This window comes from Rhodamnia argentea, chromosome 2 (genome assembly GCF_020921035.1).
Source record: "Rhodamnia argentea isolate NSW1041297 chromosome 2, ASM2092103v1, whole genome shotgun sequence".
Lineage (NCBI taxonomy): Eukaryota > Viridiplantae > Streptophyta > Magnoliopsida > Myrtales > Myrtaceae > Rhodamnia > Rhodamnia argentea.
Genome location: NC_063151.1, coordinates 35,997,751 through 36,018,188, shown reverse-complemented (window position 1 = coordinate 36,018,188; position 20,438 = coordinate 35,997,751). Strand labels below are relative to the sequence as shown.

General features: G+C 40.7%; 4 protein-coding genes across 6 annotated transcripts; 2 read left to right on the top strand and 2 right to left on the bottom strand.

Annotated features, from left to right (window-relative positions):
- Positions 1–248: 248 nt before the first annotated feature.
- LOC115737996 (pentatricopeptide repeat-containing protein At3g24000, mitochondrial) lies at positions 249–3,577 on the bottom strand (the record flags this gene model as incomplete). The annotated part of the gene is made up of 1 exon (XM_030670478.2): positions 249–3,577. A coding segment is annotated over one exon (3,090 nt), but the record flags the coding sequence as incomplete, so codon positions are not given.
- A 1,003-nt stretch (positions 3,578–4,580) lies between these two features.
- LOC115739114 (style cell-cycle inhibitor 1) lies at positions 4,581–8,546 on the bottom strand. Of its 2 annotated transcripts, none has more exons than XM_030672032.2 (4): positions 8,374–8,546; positions 7,886–8,002; positions 7,575–7,633; positions 4,581–5,151 (listed from the first exon to the last, which is right to left on the bottom strand). In XM_030672032.2, the coding sequence occupies exons 1-4, from the start codon at positions 8,414–8,416 to the stop codon at positions 4,918–4,920; spliced, it is 453 nt and encodes a 150-aa protein (XP_030527892.1). In that variant the 5' UTR covers positions 8,417–8,546; the 3' UTR covers positions 4,581–4,917. The 2 variants fall into 2 exon arrangements, with proteins under 2 accessions (XP_030527892.1, XP_030527902.1); XM_030672042.2 differs by having other exon boundaries at positions 4,581–5,152; positions 7,582–7,633; positions 8,374–8,545.
- A 1,636-nt stretch (positions 8,547–10,182) lies between these two features.
- Positions 10,183–16,077, top strand: LOC115739100 (putative uncharacterized protein DDB_G0270496). Of its 2 annotated transcripts, none has more exons than XM_030672007.2 (14): positions 10,183–10,344; positions 11,200–11,288; positions 11,368–11,594; positions 11,946–12,018; positions 12,251–12,325; positions 12,413–12,523; positions 12,985–13,027; positions 13,357–13,453; positions 13,779–13,881; positions 13,960–14,055; positions 14,185–14,217; positions 14,845–14,944; positions 15,285–15,369; positions 15,464–16,077. In XM_030672007.2, the coding sequence occupies exons 2-14, from the start codon at positions 11,208–11,210 to the stop codon at positions 15,588–15,590; spliced, it is 1,251 nt and encodes a 416-aa protein (XP_030527867.1). In that variant the 5' UTR covers positions 10,183–10,344; positions 11,200–11,207; the 3' UTR covers positions 15,591–16,077. The 2 variants fall into 2 exon arrangements, with proteins under 2 accessions (XP_030527867.1, XP_048130882.1); XM_048274925.1 differs by having other exon boundaries at positions 15,242–15,369; positions 15,464–15,605.
- A 598-nt stretch (positions 16,078–16,675) lies between these two features.
- On the top strand, positions 16,676–20,150 carry LOC115739108 (DNA-directed RNA polymerases I and III subunit rpac1). The gene is made up of 9 exons (XM_030672019.2): positions 16,676–16,900; positions 17,086–17,271; positions 17,454–17,583; positions 17,699–17,779; positions 17,884–18,074; positions 19,095–19,190; positions 19,293–19,386; positions 19,578–19,697; positions 19,798–20,150. Exons 1-9 carry the CDS (start codon positions 16,754–16,756, stop codon positions 19,899–19,901), a joined length of 1,149 nt encoding a protein of 382 aa, XP_030527879.1. The 5' UTR covers positions 16,676–16,753; the 3' UTR covers positions 19,902–20,150.
- The last annotated feature ends 288 nt before the right edge of the window (positions 20,151–20,438 follow it).

Genomic DNA, 20,438 nt, shown 5'->3' with positions numbered 1-20,438 from the left:
TATTTATTTCGTAAATTAATTTTGGAATTGAGCAACAAAGTAATACCAGTGTCATTTCAACCAAACCAAATCACGAGGAATCCTATCATGGTCCGGGGGCGGACCATTTTAAAGGCCCATGCTGTATTTTGTTTGGTCTCTGCATGTGAGTTTCACGTTACAATCTCCTACGTGAACCAAGAAGATTTTGCATACATGCGGAAACTAGCTGGGAAGAAAGAAGAAGAGAGAAATGAAGGGGTGGCAACCATTGGGCTTGGAGCGAGCATTCCGTTTTATTTACCCTAAGCTGCAAAAGAAAAATACAAAAACGTATCTGTGGTTTCTGAATGGAATTATCATGATACCACAAAGGATCACGGAGAGCCTCTACCTCTAGGCACTACATTTTTTATGCTCTGAGGTTGAACTGAAATACCCGATCCCACAAATGCATGTAGGAAATGAATGTGTCCTGCAACTGCAATCTTGAAGAGACCACTTCTGTCTACCAATAGTCAGAGCATGAGCACCGCCCCTCGCTGAAGTGATGAAACCGGTATGGATCTCTCAAGATAATTCTTCTGCCCACAATTTGGCTGACCAACTTGTAGACAGAATGGCAGTCGCCGCACACGCGCAAGTTCTTGAAAACTCTAATGGCCGAACCATCTGGAGTATTGATCAGACCAAAAGCAAGAGCTAATCGCTCGCTGTGCTCCCAAAGGTTGTGTTCTTTTTGTTCTTCATCTGTATCCTGTAGAGCATAGCTTGTGTCGGGAACATAGCCTGCTTCCGTTATCATCTTCTTGAGCTCCACCAACTTTTCATTTATCTGCTTCGTCTGTGGATGAGACTTATCACCCATGCCAAATGAACTCACCTCGTCTTTCAACTTCACCCAACTGCAACCGGGCTTCTTTCTTATGGACCCCATTTGCCTCCTTATACTCTCCACATCTTCCCATCTCCTCGAAGTGGCGCACACATTGGAATACAAAACATAAGCTGAATCATCTGATGGATCCAACTCAAACAGGCGTTCCACAGCTTTCTTTCCAAGCTCCAAATCACCGTGTACTTTGGATGCAGCCAACAAGCTCCTCCATACATGGTCATTCGGAGGAACTGGCATTCTCTCGATGAAACCTTGAGCTGCGGCGAGCCTTCCTGCTCTGCTGAGAAGATCAACCATGCACACACAGTGCTCTATGGTCGGCGAGACAGCAAAGTTTGTTGTCATGGATGCATAATATGCAAGACCCTCGTCTACTAGACCCCCATGACTGCATGCACAAAGAAGAGAAACAAATGTCACATGATCGGGTTTCAACCCTAGCTCTACCATTTCATGAAAAGCTTCCCTTGCCTCTTCAAAGCACCCATGTCTTGCAAAAGCTGATATTAGAACATTCCATGACATCCGTGTCCGGTTCATTGGTTCGGGAAGTATTCTTAATACATCGTCCATTTCTCCACATTTTCCATACATATCCATGGCCGCATTAATGACATAAAGATCTGTGTTATACCCGAGTTTCGTGACCAAAGCATGAAGCTGCTGGCCTTCTTCCAACAAGGCCAAATTAGCAGCAGCAGCAAATCCTCCAGAAAAGCTGAAGTGATCAAGATGTAATTCAGCAGTCCGCATCCTTGCAATGAGTTTTATGGCCTCCTCTGCATGGCCATGGTGGGCATTTGCGGCGATCATTGCATTCCATGTCACTACATCTTCGTCGTCCAATTTACGAAAGATGTGATCACTTGAAGAGAGGTCCCCACACTTGGCATACATTGAGATGAGGGAATTGCAGACATATTTATCTGACTCAAGTCCCGTCAGGATTGTATGAGCGTGAATGGGCTTTCCGTGTGTCAGCAGGTCGCTGGAAGTTGAGCAAGCACTGAGAATGTTGACAATGGTGATATAGTTTGCACTGGGTCCTTCCTGTCTCATCAATCTAAATGCTTTTACAGCATCTTCACGTTCTTCATTCTCAGCATAGCCACCAATAAGGGCATTCCAAGATATCTCATCATGTTTTCTCCCTGTCTCAAATACCTTCTCAGCGTCAACCATCAAATGACAGAACCCATACATCGAAATCAATGCATTGCTGATCACTAAATTATCTTGTAGTCCTGCAACAATTACAAGTGCATGAACGATCTTACCTAGGATGATGAATTCTTGACTTGAACAGGCAGCCAACGCACTCACAAAAGTGACATAGTTTATTACATCTCTCATCCAAAGCATTTCTGCCAAAAGACATAGGGCATCTGTGCTTTTCTCATCCTGAACATAACAAGCCATCATTGCATTCCATGAGATTACATCCCTCTCTGAAATTTCATCAAATACCAGCTCAGCGTCTGTGGATCTTCCAGCTTCCGAATACATGCTCAAAAGAGAATTAGATGTGCATGTGTTGGAATCCAATCCCACTTTCACCACCAGACTGTGTATCCCTTTGCCCCATTTCAGTCTCTCTGAAGAACCACATACAGCTAACAACGTTGAAAGTGTAGTTGAGTTTAGCTGGCAGTTAGCATGCCGCATTAGATAAAAACAGTCGAAAGATTCCTTATAAAGCCCATTATTTGCATGAGCAGAGATAATGGAATTCCACGATATTGTATCACGTTCATCCATGACACCAAAGACATATTGGGCCTTCTCAACATCGCAGAAGCTACCAAACATAGATATAAGAGAGTTTGCCACAGAAACACTATTCCCAAGGCCTAGCTTCACGACATGTGCAAGAACTTGATGGCCTACACACGTATCATCTAGCAAACTACAAGAACTAATGACTGTGGCCAATGTGTTTTGATTACATATCACTCCCTCATGTCTCATGCGCCTATACAAATTAATGACTTCAGTTGGATCATTTTTGTTCAGATAACCAACCATCAAAGAAGTCCAGGAGACGAAATTCCGGTAAGGCATATCCTCAAAGAACTTCCTGGCCTCGTAAACAAACTTATATGCTCCATAAAGATGCAAAAGTGAAGAACCCACGAACACATCATCCTTCAAGCCAATCTTGGTAACAAGACAATGGAGTTGAACACCCTCCTCTACCATACAACACGACCTATCACAGGCGGTAATCAAACTAGCCAGAACAAACCCATTGGGATAAAGACCTTGACCCCAATTACAGACGAAGAATTCAAGCGCCTCCGAATACAATCCCACGCGAACATAACCAGATAACATGGTGTTCCAAGAGGCCTCATTTTTCACGGGAGTTTTATCGAACAGGTATCGGGCATACTCAATACGACCAAACTTCGAGTAGAAACTAACCAGTGTGTTGGTTTGGAAAGTACTTAGGTCGAACACACCCGTAATGCACAGAGCATGCAACGCCTTACCGACGTTTTCTTCGGTGATTCGCGAGAAACCGTCTTGAAGAAAGGCTGCCACTCGAGGGTGGGCGGCTACACGGGTGCATTGGAATGTAGAGAAGTTACGCAGTGAAAAGATTGTGGGAAAGGAACTGAAGGGAAGTGAGTTATGATGGAAGTGAAGAGCTGATGGCAATCTACAACACCTAGCCAGTTCTAAAGGGGTGAAGGATTGATTCACGAGTTACGCATACGACTGCAAAGGGTTACCAAAGCAACAATTGATGTTGCGCGAGCTTCGATTGGTCTAAGGAAGCCTCGAAATGTCGGCGCACTAGACACATGGTTCGAGTTGATATAGACTCGTTTTTGGGTGCCAGGACGGAGATCATAGATTTCATTTCAAGCGACAGGTGAAAGACTGTCGCGAGCTTGCAATTCCCGCCAGGCGCCAATGACTGCGAGTTCCATAACTTGTGTCCATCTCAGGTTTGACCTCAAAAGCTTTTCTTTTGTGCAGTCAAAATTTAGTACTTGTAAGTCCGTTGGTTTTTATTGCCCGAAAAATTTATGTGACTAACTAAACTCCATAAATTTGTGTTCCATTTCTCACGATTCCCTCTCTCTTTTCTAATTTATAGTTTTCTGAAAAAATTTATAGCTCATTTTCAGCACATTGTCATTTAACGTTGAGGGACATTAGTTTGCGTTTTGAAAAATCAACGACCATGTGGATAACACGAGCCAATTTGGAAATTTACTGAAAAGACAATAATAGACTTTAGGACTTAAATGCACGGAATGAAAATTTCCAAACTCAAATGGCGAATTACAAAAAAATTTCCGGTCAATTCCCAAATGGACAAGTATTATTGTCCATTTTTATTTTTAAGTTAGTTTTGTGGACAGTGGTCCACTGGTTGTTCATAGTATTGAAGATAGATTGGCTCATATTTGTAGAAGTTATGAGTAACATGCATCCTAAATTGGTTGTCTTGTGAAATGTTTCCCGTAGAACAGACAACACAAGATGGGAAGCAAATTGGTGAATTGGAATCACGTCCGCATTCAGATCCTGCGTTTGAGGGCCGAAGAATAGAGATCCAAAGATTATTTGTTGTCCAAAAATAGTTGCTTCATACGCTTCTCAGGCCAACTCCAAAATCAAGTGTTCACCCACCAGAAGAGGAGGACAGAAAGAAGGAAAACAACCAAATCCAGAGACCAAATTGAAAGGGTCAGGAAAACACCTAGTAACAGGACATCCTATCAAGAAAAGAAGCCGCAAGAATGATTCGAGCAGACTCCCTGAAATCCCATATGATCTACAGATTATAGCTAATGTGCAGATACCAATATCTCCACTGCAAATTCATCCCGTGCTCTTCTTCAGTCACTCTCTAGGAAGTGTTATACACCTTGCAAGCAAATTAATACGCAATGAGAATTGTCCTTTCTGTTTATCATACACAAACCTTTCAAGTTACCTGTAGCATATTGCACAAAAGGAGTGCGAGAAAATAACAGGGTAAATGCATCTAAAAAGGTCAATCCCCAGTCCTGTAATTTTTCCAACTACACTTTGATCTTCCAATCATGGGCTGTTCGTCTTCCGCTTGCAATTCCCTCGTAGTATCGAGATTCAAGCTTCCCCCTGTTCCACTCCTTAATGAACTCTGAAAAAAGTTCACGAGCTGACTCCGCAGAGAGATCACTGAAGAAAACATTTCTCTCTTCCTTTAGCCAGGTGGCAAACTCGTTATTCTTCAAGAAGTAGTCATCATTCGACAGCTCCTGAATATCATGTTTCTACAAGAAGAAGAATCAATCATATCATTTGTATCCAATGAATTCTGAAAACCCCCGGCAGGATAAGCATCCCCGAGCATGGCATAACACCATATCAAGACAAACCTAAGATGAGATCACAAAACATGCAAGTAATAAAATTGAATATGGTAGTTACATGTGCAGCTTGGTTAAATCATGTCTTTGAGTGGAGAAGTACAACTAAATGGGAATAATGAGAAACTCCCCCACAATGGAAGTCAAATCCAGGAAGATACGGAAACTTTGTTTCCTCAAACACAAACAGCATAAATAAGAATTGTTTAACTTCAATCATGTTTCTACAAGAAGAAGAATCAATCATATCATTTGTATCCAATGAATTCTGAAAACCCCCGGCAGGATAAGCATCCCCGAGCATGGCATAACACCATATCAAGACAAACCTAAGATGAGATCACAAAACATGCAAGTAATAAAATTGAATATGGTAGTTACATGTGCAGCTTGGTTAAATCATGTCTTTGAGTGGAGAAGTACAACTAAATGGGAATAATGAGAAACTCCCCCACAATGGAAGTCAAATCCAGGAAGATACGGAAACTTTGTTTCCTCAAACACAAACAGCATAAATAAGAATTGTTTAACTTCAATCATGTTTCTACAAGAAGAAGAATCAATCATATCATTTGTATCCAATGAATTCTGAAAACCCCCGGCAGGATAAGCATCCCCGAGCATGGCATAACACCATATCAAGACAAACCTAAGATGAGATCACAAAACATGCAAGTAATAAAATTGAATATGGTAGTTACATGTGCAGCTTGGTTAAATCATGTCTTTGAGTGGAGAAGTACAACTAAATGGGAATAATGAGAAACTCCCCCACAATGGAAGTCAAATCCAGGAAGATACGGAAACTTTGTTTCCTCAAACACAAACAGCATAAATAAGAATTGTTTAACTTCACAGACAATTGCAGACAAAGCAGCATGTCCCCGAGAGGAACTATCTAGCTATACACCGGCAATCCACAATTCTTTACTACATAAGCAATGGGGCTATTTACATATCCCGCAACTAAATAGTAATTAAGAAAGAACTTAAGGTAGTTTCACTATTTTGTGAGAATATGTATTAGGAAATAGTATTCACAAGAAGTGAACTATAGCCCATCTAAAAGTAAAGCACCTTATTTTTTAGTAACTGAATTTTAACCTTTTTTTTTTTTTTAAATCAAGCACCTCAATTTTTCAATTGTCACTACACCAGGTTCCATCTCCACCGCTCAGCGCACCTAGGTCGCAAGTCCCTATCCCTCTCTTCAGTTCTCTCACTCTCTCTAATCAACCTTTAGTGGAGGTAACCGCCACCACCATATTGAGGTTGCACAAGCTCAGAAATGAGCTAGCAACTTCAAATCTGAGGCTGTGTGCTTAGATCTGAGGTATCCGCCTTGAATTACCTTTCTCTGTTTTAATTGTGGGTGGGTTGGGGAGGAATAGAGCTCATATATGAGAAGCAAACAATCAAACAGAAAGGAAAATTAAAGCACTGAAGAGACATTTTAATCACTTGACCAAATCTTCGGCAGCATGGTATTCCTTTGGAAATTTCTGAAGAATATTTTCTTTGTATTCAATATGGTGATTTGTGAACACGTCATAGGCCGCGGTGGGGAGAGGGGGGAGGGACCCCAAAATTGATTAATTTTCTGCCAACTTGGACAACAAAAAAATTCACGAAAGCGTCCATACCAGTCTATCAATGGCAAACTGACGATATTAGTGCCACACCATCATTTTCCACCCATGGATTTGACAGAGGCACCACATTGAGCTCAATCCGAAAAATCGAGGTACTCGATTGAATAACAAAAAAGGTTTAGATACTTGATTACAAAACCGCCAAAAGTTCATGCCCTAGCAGTGTCATTACCCCTTTCCAAGCTTAGAACATATACAGAAAGAGCTTACCAGACGAGTGATAAGATGCAAAAACCACCCTGTCTCCTAGTAAAATAATCTTTTGACTCAGAATTCCAACACCTCTACCGATGAGCACATTTAAATTGTAGCAAGATGTTCCACCCAACAATCTTGTGATACTGATGAGATTTATGCACCATGCATGTTGTAGGGTGGAGAGTCCCCTAGGAAATATTATCATCCAATTTTGCAAAATGATCATCTTGAGGAAGTAAAACGAAGAGAATAAAGCCTTGAATTACTACACAATGTATCAGTCGAGCTTGTAACTAAACGTTATACACAGAAACAGTATCCAGTTCCAATAAATTGTTTGATTCTTTCTTTTTGCACAACAAAAGAGAGCAGAGGAAGTCGCAATAAGAGCATGTCCGAACCCAAAGGACATGACATAGAGACATGTACACAAAGGTACAGATACACTAGCATTTAATCTCGGACCAAGAAATTTACCAAGTGAGAGTGCCGATCTTTGCTCTTATGTTTACCCTTGCTGTCCCTAGACTTCTTTTCTGCAGCAATATTGGCAGGTAGACCGTTAAAAGGACTTTTACAGTAGGATTCTACGCAAGCGACGAGACAAGTGTCAGCAAACAACAAAACAATACCAGAAGAAGACATTCAATCAGTAACTTGCATCTGCCATGAACAATTTATCTATAGCTTCCGCTGGTGCAAATTCCCAAATGCCAAAGCTTAGCATCTATGACAACGCGCCAACAAAATTTACTAGGAGAAATGAAATTCCAGCCATTTTCCCCCACCTTTATCGGAACGGTGTTTGTGGGACTTCCTATCCTTTCCTTTCTCTTTCTTGTCGCTCTTTCTGCTTTCATTTTCATCGCCCTCCTCAGACCTATGCCTCTTCCTCGTCCTCCCATCTGCAGACAAAGAAAAATAAAGTTCACAGTTCTTCCGAAAACCAGTATGAAATTTCGGAGTATCAAAGGTTAGCACATGCTCAATCATATTTATAATCCACAGAGAAACGGATTATAAGACAAAGTTGAGCGACGATTGAAACGGGGTTTTTCCTTCTTTTGTCTGAGATCCATATCATCAAGAGGACAGTTAGCCTGGGGTTTTTGTTTTGGCAGCATTTCCCGGGACAGCGACAGAGGAATTCAACACAAGAAAAGGCCTAAGCTGCGAAACAGACCAGAAAGCAGAAACTGCAATTCCGATGCTTTCTCTCCCACCCCTTCATTCCCGGTGACCAAAAGAAAGAAGAAGAAGTGAAGGACGTGCTTACCCTGGCTTTTCTTCTCGTCCTTGGACCTCCTTTCGCTTTCCATGCTATGACTGCCGCCGAATGATAATTTGATTGAGGGGAAGAGATGATCACAAGAACATCAGAATGCGTTCGCTTCGCAGCTTTCACTAAAGCTTTGCCTGGAGAATAGGTTCCTGCGTTTCCGTCTGATAAGAATTGTTCTCATCCTCGCGACATAGAATGGCCTACTTCGGTCTGACGATTTTAAACTCCCATTTTGATGTCTTCCACTGATTTGCGCAAAGGTCTCATTCGACCCAAAAACTAGTATGCCAGAATTGCACAGATGGGCTTTGAGAGGTGAGCTGAGTGTATGGGCTTTGCTGCTCTAAAGCGAAGGTTTCGCGCTTTCACTCTCTCTTGGCCCAACTCCTTCAGCGTCGAGTGTCGACTGCTGGACGAGAACTCCTTTTTTTGTTGTTACAACTTAAATCCAGGAGCGAGCAAGCCGGACTAAAAGTTAGACAGACTGAACTGGAATTTGGAAATCGCCAGATCGATTGTCCGGTTACAGAGGGCAATTTTAGGAAATAGAATAAATTTTATCATATCCTGTATTTGATTCTTACTCGGGATATGATATAAATGGGATATAGCCTGAATATAATTATCCTATGGGAGGGATGGGATAAAGGAAGATAGGATTTATTTTGTTCGTGGCACAAAAACTATATTTCTAAAAAACAAACTTCTTATATAATAAAAATAAAATAATTATTATATTTAAATATATTTGAATTCTAATGTTAAAAAGCAAACTCAAAATAAAAAAAAAATCATTTTCATTTTTATCCATTATAAATCTTATTCATAATTTAATTTCTTTCTTCTTTATAATACATAGTTTATACAAATATATATCCTAGTATCTATGTCATTACATATTTTAAGTATAATTGTATAGTTTATTATTTAATGAAAAAGTTTACTAAGAAATGACGGAAGCGAATCAAAATAATCATAAAAAATATATTTATAATTTAAAAAAATAAGTAAAAGTGAAGTAGAAGAACCCAAATTTTAAGTGAATATGTTCAAACTTGAAAATAATTTTTCCGATTCTCAAAGAATGAGGAGCAATGAAATTTCTAAAAAAAACTAGCACCTCCATCTTATTCTCTTCTATATCTTTAGTTCATGTGGAAGTTTCATAACCGCTTTGTAATTTTTTACTTCGCGATCAAACTCTACCAAAACATCAAGAGAGTTGAAACTTTTTCTCCTTCATAGCTTTCCGATTCACATCAAAAGTCTAAGAAAAACAGAAAAATAGTCAAGCCTCCTTTTTCTTCGTAACTTTGTATTTTATATTAAAGTTTAACGAATGTAGCAAGAGAGGCAAAACTTTTCAGTTACAAAGATGAATGGTTATATTTTCTTTTTCGTACCAAAATTGACAGTGAATTGTGAGACATTCTTCCAGTTCATTCGTATATTTTCAAATTCATTTACATCGATATATTATAAATATCAAACAATGAACATGATATGATATAAATATATTTAATTCTATTACTGCGATTCACCAAATACCGTACAGGATATAGCAAAATCTTCGAATTTGATATCCAATCCTATATGATTAAAAATCTGAGCGATCAAACGCAGCCTTATAGTACATGATCAAGCCAGACCGGACTGTAATTTTATCTTTTACATTTTCTTAAACGTGCATTCTTCTTTCCCTAGCCTCTCACAGACTCGCGCGCCTCCCTCCCTCTTTCGCCATTGACGGCTCGGTGGTTCGTTCCCTCTTTCCCTCTCTCACGCCTTGCCCCTCTTTCGAAACCAGCAGTTCATCTTCACGCCTCGCCCTCTTTCAAATCGCGAATCCACGATTGACGCCTCGGCGGCAATAAACGGTAGCTCCTCGTCTCTCGCCTCTTACGCCTCGCTCTTTCCCTCTCGTTCGAGCTCGACGACGCCTTTTCTCCGACAACCGCGGAGAGGTAAAACAACTGAACTGCTCTGTTACCAGGAGTTTGAGTGCTTGTAATACGACCGTTGCTTTGAAAGCTTGACGCCTTTACTCACTCTCTTGTTGCGCACGGAGCACGAAGTGTTCGATGCTTTGCCTAAATGAGCTTAATGGAGAATTGAGATAGGATGTGTTTAGTGGGACTCTGTCGTCATGGTTGGTCAGCCAACATAACAAGGAATAAGGCATTACAATAAGCACATCTATCGGAAGATTGTCCACGACTCCTTCACGCTGTATGCGAACGAGGGACGAAATTTGCCAAAGGCTCTCACAGTTCAATTCGTTTGGTGAACTGTGAGCGTGCTTCAAACTTCTTCATTCTTGTTTTGTTTCAGGTTGAGGCACACTCGTTTGGTGTTTCCTGTCTGGTCTCTCTCTCTCTCTCACACACACACACACTATATATATATATAGCGACAGGTCCAATATTTGGACTGCCTAGGAACCGGACTGGATGGTCAGGTCCCAGGACCATTTGGTCCGGTTCCCAGTTCCAAGGTGGGATCAGACCGGGAACCTGTCACCCCGTAGTTAAACTAAACCCAGCCAAGTTACCCACTGAGTTCGAATGTCGGAGCCAAAGCAATCTGCAGCTTCACTTCCAGTTTCTGGCTCTCTGGAATCGACAGTTGCGAATACTGAGTGTTTTTCCCCCCGTTATTTGTCTCTTCTTCTTCTTCTCTTTTGAGTCCTAAGATTGTTGGTCGACTATGCTCGTGTTGAGTTTCCTTTTGTTACTTGTTGGTGGAACTCGATATAGGCTGTATTCCGATTGCTTTTTGAATTCGGTGAATAGCTGATTGCTCGTATTTCAGGGCTTTGTAGCTTTGTAATGGGAATATCTTCTAAGAGAGCGAGAAAAGTTCGAAGTGTTTCGGAGGATGGCAGTGAGCTAGAGGATGAGGAGCTTTTCGTAAGTCGGAATTCGGCAGTTTTATCTATTTGGCTGCCCATAATCTGCTTATTCTGATCGATTTTGTCTGCTGTTTTAGGTTGATGAGATAAATTCCGACCATGGTGTCGAAGAAGGTGATAGTGGAATGGATGATGGTGGCGATGAGGAGGATGATGAAGAAGTAAGTGATGAGGATGAAGACGCCAGCTCAGGTGACGAGGAGGAAGGACATGGAGAGGACGGCGAGGAGCAAAATCATGGTAGAGAAGATGAGGAGATGAAAGAACTTGAGAAGGAGTATATGGATATTTGGAACCAGGAGCAGTGAGATTTCCTTTTTCAGCTTTGTTTTTTTTTTTTTCACAGAAGTTGCTTGACGGTGAAGATGTTGTCCTGAGCGTGTCTGTCGTCACCATTTTAGCTAACATCTCATAATTTACTGAGTGCAGATTGCATATATGGTTTAGTGTTAGTTTTAATCCTATTGCTCATACCATGTTTAGAAAACCAGTCTCTGGGGAGAATTCATGAAGCAAGCTTCCATAGTAGGAACAAGGCTGAATTATTGGGGATACTGGGTAGTGGTGACATAGTGAGGAGAGATTCTAGTAACACGCATGCATATATCCTTTTAATGGGAAATTTTATTCTGTTGCTTCACTTGACATCCTGCAGAGACATACTCAAGAATCTGAAGCAACACAAGGATGAAGATCTTCTAAAAGGTCAAGCAGTACAGAATCAGAAGGTATGTCATTTCAAGATTTTTACAATGAGAATTTAATACAGGAAAAACCATCCACCAAAACGTTTATAAGTAACTTGGTTTGTTCAATGTCTTCGACCTTGCAAGTTCGCAACAGGCTTTGCAGATCCAGCGCCAATTTCTAATCTTATTCTTGTTTAATTCTTTTCTGTGTTTTTACTTTCTTCCTGTATGATATGGAGTTGATTCATTAATATTTCTTCTAAACCTGAAGGCTTTGTGGGACAAAACTCTTGAATTGAGATTTTTACTTCAGAAAGCATTCTCAAGTTCAAACCGGTTACCCCAGGTGTAGATCGCTCGTTCCCCTATTTTTTGTTTCTCATTGTTTCATGCCATATTTCATATGAGGTTCACATGCCGTTTACTTACACAGGAACCTGTAAGGTCTTCATTTTGCAAGTCAGATGAAAATGTCAATAAAGCCTATGTCGATGTGCTAATGTCCACCAAGGAGACATTGGGTTCCATTTTGGAGCTGCAGGAGGTATGGCTGTCTTGAAAGAACCATTGGCTGATGTTGTTTATCTGTGTTTGGTTCAGTTCAATGTGAGCATAATTTGAAACTAAAATTAATATAGGTATATCAGCATGGAACGAAACCAAGAAACAAAAGAAACAAATCATAGCCTCTGCTGTCTGTTTCTGTTATTAAGCTTTCTTATATGTCCAATTTCGCTTAACGTATGAATTGTGAGTTCTTGTTTTTACTGCACAACAAGAGAAAGGGTTTTTCACAAGTGTCTAGCTTATGATCTATAGCTGATTTATTTTCAGTTCTAGCTTTTCTGAGATATTGTTATTGTTTTTTTTTATGAAGTAATACACTGGAATTTCATGTCCGGTTTAATTGCTTGTCTTTTTGTTCTTGCTTTATAAGAACGACCAGTCATTATGACATGATGCTTGGTGTTGTCAATATATCTCACATCACACATATGATGACAGGCTTTGCTCGAGAACAATCCGGCCATTGCTCATTCAGCAGAAGGTACAGCAAAATGGTTTACTCTGTAATTCAGAATTTAAACTTTCCAATAAGAAATTTACAGAATCCTTGACAGTTGGAATTACAAACGCACAAGTTCTGTTGATGTATAAAATGTATGTTGCCTTATGAAGGGAAATTCGGATCACACATTTATGATCTTTCTTCATATTTGTTGACTAACTTAGTTAGATGAAGATGACTCTGCATGTTATGACTGTCATGTCCTGTAGGACACAAATTTGACATGTATAGACCTCAGTTGTCTTGTGAAGGAAAATGAATGGCCTAGATATGATCTTTTGTCCTCTTATGATTGCCGTGCCCTTTAGGTAATTCTGCTCAATCAATAAGGCAATTGGAGGATTATAAGAGCAACAATGGGCATACTGATGACGAATGGTCGCAAATTTCGCAGATGCATAGAAGGTACTCTACAAAAATGGCCACAGCGGCTCTTTACGTCCTTATATAAATCTTGATGATGGATGTAAATATCGTCTTTCTTTAGCCTGCATGTGTGATAGAACAGAGCATCTCATATTACTAACTAAATCGCATGAGTGAGTATATGAACCTTTTGCCCGGTTAACTTTATTTTGTGTAGGCCTTGGGAGAATTTTTTTGTCTGGCAATTGATGAACTTATAGGTTCATCTCCATGTGAAATTTTCTACTTGTTTTGCTGTTGCAAATGCTTCCTCATATCTTCAGTCATTTGTCCTGACTCAGTTTTTATTGCTCATGCATTTTAGAATGGCTCATTTTAGAGACAAGTCAGTAGACAAATGGCATAGAAAAACACAGGTGACAACTGGTGCTGCAGCTATGAAAAACAAATTACATGCTTTTAATCAGGTTTGGCCCCAGAACTTAATATAATTAAACTTTTCTCAGAAATGGGTGATCAATAATTTGATTTTGGTTGTTGAGCAGAATATTAGTGAACAAGTGTCTACTTACATGAGGGACCCCAGCAGAATGGTTAAGCAGATGCAACAGAGAAGGTCAACTGTTGGCATATTTGGGTCGGTAAGTTAAAAGTCCTCATTAGATTCAAATATCCATGTTTTTTCACCTATACTTGGAATGAGATTGCATGGCAAGCGAAATTCAACCTATCGGAACCTGCTGTTTCTTACCTAATATTTTGCTGGCCAGGTACCTGAGCATGTAGATAACACCAACAAAGAGGTAATTAAATTCAAACCATCCGTCCTGTACAGTGCTTTTGGAACATGGTTGGACATGCTATTCTCTGAGTCATGCTATAATTATGGGAGTTGGGCATGCCACGAATTGTTTAGGATGTGTATAGCAAGTCATACTACATAACTTGTTGATATGCCATGCTGTGTTCATTATGAGCTTTTCAAGGACTAAGTTGTTTGCTATGTAATGGTGGTGCTAGTTTAAAAGGCCACTCTTTGATTAGACACCACTGATCTCGTGCAGTGTCACGATATGAGGAGCAAACTTTATGGCCTATGGTGTTACGTAGAAAGAGGTTGCTAAGATTCTCTTTATGTTTGGCCTCCGCCCATTCATAAATAAATAATTTTTTTCGAAAAATGAAAGTTCAATCTCGAGAGGATCCAACAGGGAATGTGAAATCGATCCATGTCTTCCATGTATTGGTAGGACACCCAGTCCAATTTCTAAAACCCTTAATATCCATGGAGCTGTCTACAGCATTGATGGGTCTAGAAAAGGAAATGAAGAAAAATTGTCTTTTAACCGATCTTTTTTATTTTGCATGTGAGAACATGAATGACGTTCCTTATAGCTGATGACGAATTGTTTCATTCCTGCTGTAATTAGGAGGCAAATGCCGAGGGTGACTCAGAACTTTTGGACGACTCGGAGTTTTATCAGCATTTACTGAAGGAATTTTTTGAGACAATAGACCCAACATCATCAGGTATAGTATGTTTCGTAACTCAACATCTTTATGTATCTTTTCCATCAGTGTCCTTTAGTGACGATGGATATAAGAAGGGCATAGCTCCGCCTGTGACTCGTGACCCTTTGTTGGTTTTGTTCTTCAAATGCTTGGCTTGCAACTTTAGTGGTTGGAGTTTCTGAGCTACAACTCATCTTTTGGTTTAACGGATTGATATTGCGTCACAAGTAATTCCTTCGACGTGGGTTCAATGGGCCCAGTAAACTGTATCACTAATTGTAGTGGAAGATAAAAACTTTGCCATTTGTTCATCAGATGGTAGTCTCACAGTGTTGTCTCTTTCCCATTTGTTCATCAGAGGCTGCTTTTTATGCTTTAAGGAGACTACAAACTAAGAAGAGGAAGGTGGTTGATCGGCGTGCTTCCAAGAGTCGGAAGATAAGGTAATTTGGTTCATCTTCAATTGGTTGTGCCTCTTGGCTTATGGAAAATATTTCTGGACGGGTGAGCATCTTCAATTTACCATTGTACTGACAGGTATAATGTACACGAAAAGATAGTCAACTTCATGGCTCCTCGGGCCATGAACATTCCTCCCATGGCGCCCAAATTGTTTGAGAATTTGTTTGGATTGAAGACGCAAAAACCTGGTTCCGTCGCCTAGTGATCCCACCTACCTAGGTTGGAGTATGGCCTTGTTGGGGATTTCAAGATTTTGAAGCATGAAGACGAGGCATCAGAAGCCAGCAGCTGAAGAGCAATTCAGCTCCTGATGATAATACAGAGACAAAACCTGAGGGCGCGAGTCAACCAGTCAATATCAATGGGAGACGATAACTTTAGAAAGTTGATGGTTTGTTATTCTGCCGACTGCAGCATAGTCATAGTCATGTGGCTCACGTCATGGTGTCACGCGAATGGGACCTTCGGTTCCTGTTGTTTGTCTGCGTACAGGCATAGATACTCTGATTCATTTTTTTAGTTACTTACAGAATAGCGTCGAGCATGTACCTTTCTGCTGTTTTCTCCTCATGTAAGTTGGGATAAAAACTATTGTAAGTTTCCTGAGAACAGACAAATTATTTAGTGCATGGGGATCTGCAATTTGAGGAAGAAAGGAAATCCGTAACAAAAGATCGTTTGGCCCCATTTGTAATTGCTATTCACTCGTGCGACCTCAATGATACGGGTCCATCTCTAAGCGATGGTTGAGTATGGCACGTGGGTAAAAGGGTTTTTAAGTCTTGAAGGGTGCATCCTTCTTTCCCTTTTCTTTTCCGCGCATGACGGGAAAGGGGACGTGCACCTTCATCTCCGGTGTCGAGTAAGTGTAAAACCAAATATGTAAAGCACGTCCAGTTCCGATTCAGAGGTGACGGCGCATTCCCTGCCCGCGATGTTCCCCCTTCATGAAGCTTTCGCAAATGTTCTGAGAAAAAAAAAAACAAAACAAAATGCAACTTTTATTGCCTGATTCAATTTCACGAGGATACAATCATCCTTGTTAATCCAACGGAGAGCCTTATTAGGAGACTAATTGAGTTTTCGTGCACTATCGAAGTCCTGTACTATTTTAATTTAATGCTGCAGCTTAATAAAAGTTTGTTAGGCTCGTAGATGCATATAAGGCTAAAAATGAGACAAAACCTTTTCTTTTTTTTTTTCTTTCTTTTTCATGTTGTGAACATATGAGATGTAAAAGGATGTGGTCAACTGGTCATGGGCAAAGCGGGCTTTTATAACTTATTAAAGCGAAACCGGTTTTTTAGGCGCGAGTGAGGTGTTAAACCCTAAACCCTCGTCTCCTCTCCCTCTGCTCTTGCTCTCATGTCCGATTCCGACTCAGAGGTGATGGCGGAAGCCGACGGATTCGTATCTGCTCTGAACATGCCCGATGTTCCCTCCGCGAAGCTGCCCCCGCACCTCGAGCTTCGCAAAACTCGTGTTCTCTGTAACGTCGATGCTCCTCACAATGTACTCCTCTTCATTCCCCTCTCTTCTCTCTCCTTTTTTGCGTCGCTATCTTCCTTCACATCCAAGTCGTGCGGATTCTCTTTCCCGTGTCATTGATTGAATCGAGTTTGTTTAGTCAAGGAGGTAACTTTTACTTTGCATCTTTGTGCTTATTGAGATGCTGCTGCTGCTGCTGCTGCTTGTAGACAGATACTGTCCAATACTCTGGAGCTTACGCATCTATTGGAGTCGATAATAGTTTAAGATTTGATGATTTCTGCAACAACTTCAGAGTCGAAGTCACCAGACTTAGCCACGAAGATATGGAGTTTGATATGGTCGGCATCGATCCTTCTATTGCCAATGCATTCCGGAGGATCCTCTTGGCCGAGGTGCGTTTACTGTTTGTAGTTCCATTGAAGGAGAATTCTTGTGTTTTTATCTTTCAAGATTGTGTCGGTTCAAAGTTTGCTTTTGTTCTTTTGAACCTTAGTTTAGGTTTGTTTTGCAAGTGGCTTATCTGATTGATTGAAATTAATCGAATCTCCCGATGTGTCCATGTTTGCCCATGCAGCTTCCCACCATGGCTATTGAAAAGGTTCTTATTGCAAATAATACATCAGTGGTACAAGACGAAGTTCTTGCTCATCGCTTGGGTCTCATTCCCATCAAGGTTGACCCAAGGCTTTTCGATTATTTGTCAGGTTGGGCTTTACATGCATGCCTGTTCAACTTCTTTGTTGTATCGAAGAATTAATGTATGGTTGCACCTCGTGAGTTTTATATTGTTGATGTACCGCTTTCACTTATGACCTATAGAGAATGATACACCAAATGAGAAGAATACCATAGTTTTCAAACTCCATGTTCGATGTGAAGAAAAAGGGCAGCGTCTCACAGGTAAGTTATTTCTTTCAATATTATCAATTGGTTATCTCTTGAAAGTATTTCAAATTGCTCAGTTTTCTCTCATCTCTCATTGTAATGCCTTTTGGTGTATGCAGTGACATCAAATGAATTAACGTGGCTGCCAAAGGGGAGCGAGTTTTTGAAGACATCTGAAAGTTTGACTTCGACTTCAAAAGCAGAAACCTACACTTCCTTCACTTGCAGTCAGGACTCCTTGCCAGAATTTGGAGGCAATCCAATTAGCGTGTATCCTGATATCACCATTGATAAGCTTGGTTTTGGCCAGGTGATGGTCTTATATGCCGTGCACTTGTCATAATAATTTTTTCTCTTCTTACCATTGTTCAGTCTAGTATGATACTCTTCATCAGCATTAATAGAAGCATTACATCTTGCTATATAAATTCTGCTTCTGAGCTATAGGAATCTGTACTGATGATGTATTTACCTTAGACCGTTGTGTGCTTCTTCTTTTTTTGGGCCAAAACGTGCTTAATGGGTTAGAAATTTATAATTGAGAGGGGAAAGCAAGGGGATGGGCTTGAAATTGCTCTCCTAAAAGCATATGGCAGTTTTCACTGCATATGGGAGTCTGAACTCCAGAGCGTCATGCTAAATTTCTAGCGCCTAGTGTGGCTAAGCATTGCCACCGCTATGGGATGCCGTGTTGGAACTTATTACCCCTGTGCATCAGCTTATTGCATGGCTAGAGAACTGAATTAGCAGCAACTTATCAGCAAACTCCTGTTATTTTTTCTCTTTCCGGGGGTTTCAGCAAGAACATCATCCTTCATTTCTGGCAGTCGTCCCATCCAAAGAAAGAGCTCTTATAAGTTTTTCTTTTCACCTTTTCTGGTGAGAATTGAAAGTTTTATTTAACAAAGTCAACAATCAGGGAGCTATCTGTTTCTTGGAAATGTAGTCTATTTCAGTTCTGATGGCAAGATGGCTCAGTGATTCATGGAAGTAGAAGACCTTTTTCGTGCATGGAGCAGCTGGCTTACTAGTAAATCTGAGATAATAGCTGACGTATTGTGCCATTGTCCAATTTAGCTGCTGCAATTTCTAGTTGGACAGGTGACATGACGCTGTGTAATCTGAGCATCATTATGGTGAACCCTTTATTTTACTCCTGGTTATTTCTGGCTAATTTGATTCACTAAATAGATGGTTTCTGCTTTTTAGAAGCTTCTCGTGCATGTTGTTCATGGAAATATTTAAAGCAATTAAAGATATTGATCATTAAACTTGTAATTGAGCAATTTTTGTAGAATTGTATGAATCTTTTGAAGGGTGATGACTGCAGGAAATTGAACTTGAAGCACATGCTGTTAAGGGTGTTGGGAAAACACATGCAAAGTGGTCTCCTGTTGCCACTTGTTGGTACAGAATGCTTCCAGAGGCATGTCTCTTGCCCAGCGAACTTTCTTTTGGTATAGCAGCCTTGCACATGAGCATATATTTGTCATACATGTTACCCAATATCCTGTTCATGCTCGTATAGGTTGTATTGACGGAAGAAATTGAGGGCAAGAAGGCTGAAGTACTCAAGCAAAAATGCCCAGCTAATGTGTTTGAGATTGAAGATCTTGCTGATGGTAAGTTGCCCGTTCTTCAGCTGCTTTGATGGAAGAAACAGTCAATGGGCCATCCATCCTGAGAAATGCTGTCTAGATGTAGCTTGGAGTAATTTGGCGATATTCCGGATCTTATACTGTTTGTTAGTCAGGTTTGATCTCTCCTGGTTTCTTTTCCCTGGATCTTCTTGAGTGATAGTTATGTTGTTCAGGTAGAAAAAGGGCAACTGTTGCCAGACCACGAGCTTGCACACTTTGTCGAGAATGCATCAAAGATGGCGAAGATTGGGAGAAACGTGTATCTTTACGCCGTGTTAAGGATCATTTTATGTGTAAGTGACAACCAATGAGGTGCATGCACACATCATTAAGGCTAAGATAAAATCCTGCAGCAAGTACAGTATTAATTAGTTCTCTTTTGCCTGTTTTTAGTTACCATCGAATCAACCGGAGCATTACCTCCAGAAGTTTTGTTTACCGAGGCAGTGAAGGTCTTGGAGGACAAATGTGAACTTGTCATAAGTGATCTCTCCTGATGCTCCATCATTTGGACGATTGTCAGACAGAGGTCTGATGCCTTGTAGATTGCTTGACACAATGGCAACCATGAAATTCGGCACCCTTCCCCTCCCCGCGCATTTGTATTTGCTGGGTATTCATTGGGACTAGTTTAGATCTCACGATTTTGCTCAAAAGTGATATCATGTTGAGTTGGTTAGATCGTCGTATTCATGTTCTTTGACTAGTGAAGTACGGATATTTCAATTAGAAAATGAGCAGTAATAGGGCTCAATTAATGCCCAAGATTGTTTCCCTCTCTCACATCAAATATCAGGAGCTGCGACGCACTACATCATAGCAATACAGCTCAACCTTGAGCCTGAGATTGGTTACTTGGACGAGCTCCAAGGAGCGGTTGTGGTTGATCTGTGTCTTGGCCACAGTGGGGTTTTGACTTTTCTTGGGATTGATAGTGATGGTAGCCTGCCAGTGCGGGTTGATCACATCAATGCCACCACACATGGAGGCAGTTGGTGGAGGCGGCTTCATCGTGGCGGGCGAGTGGGTTATGG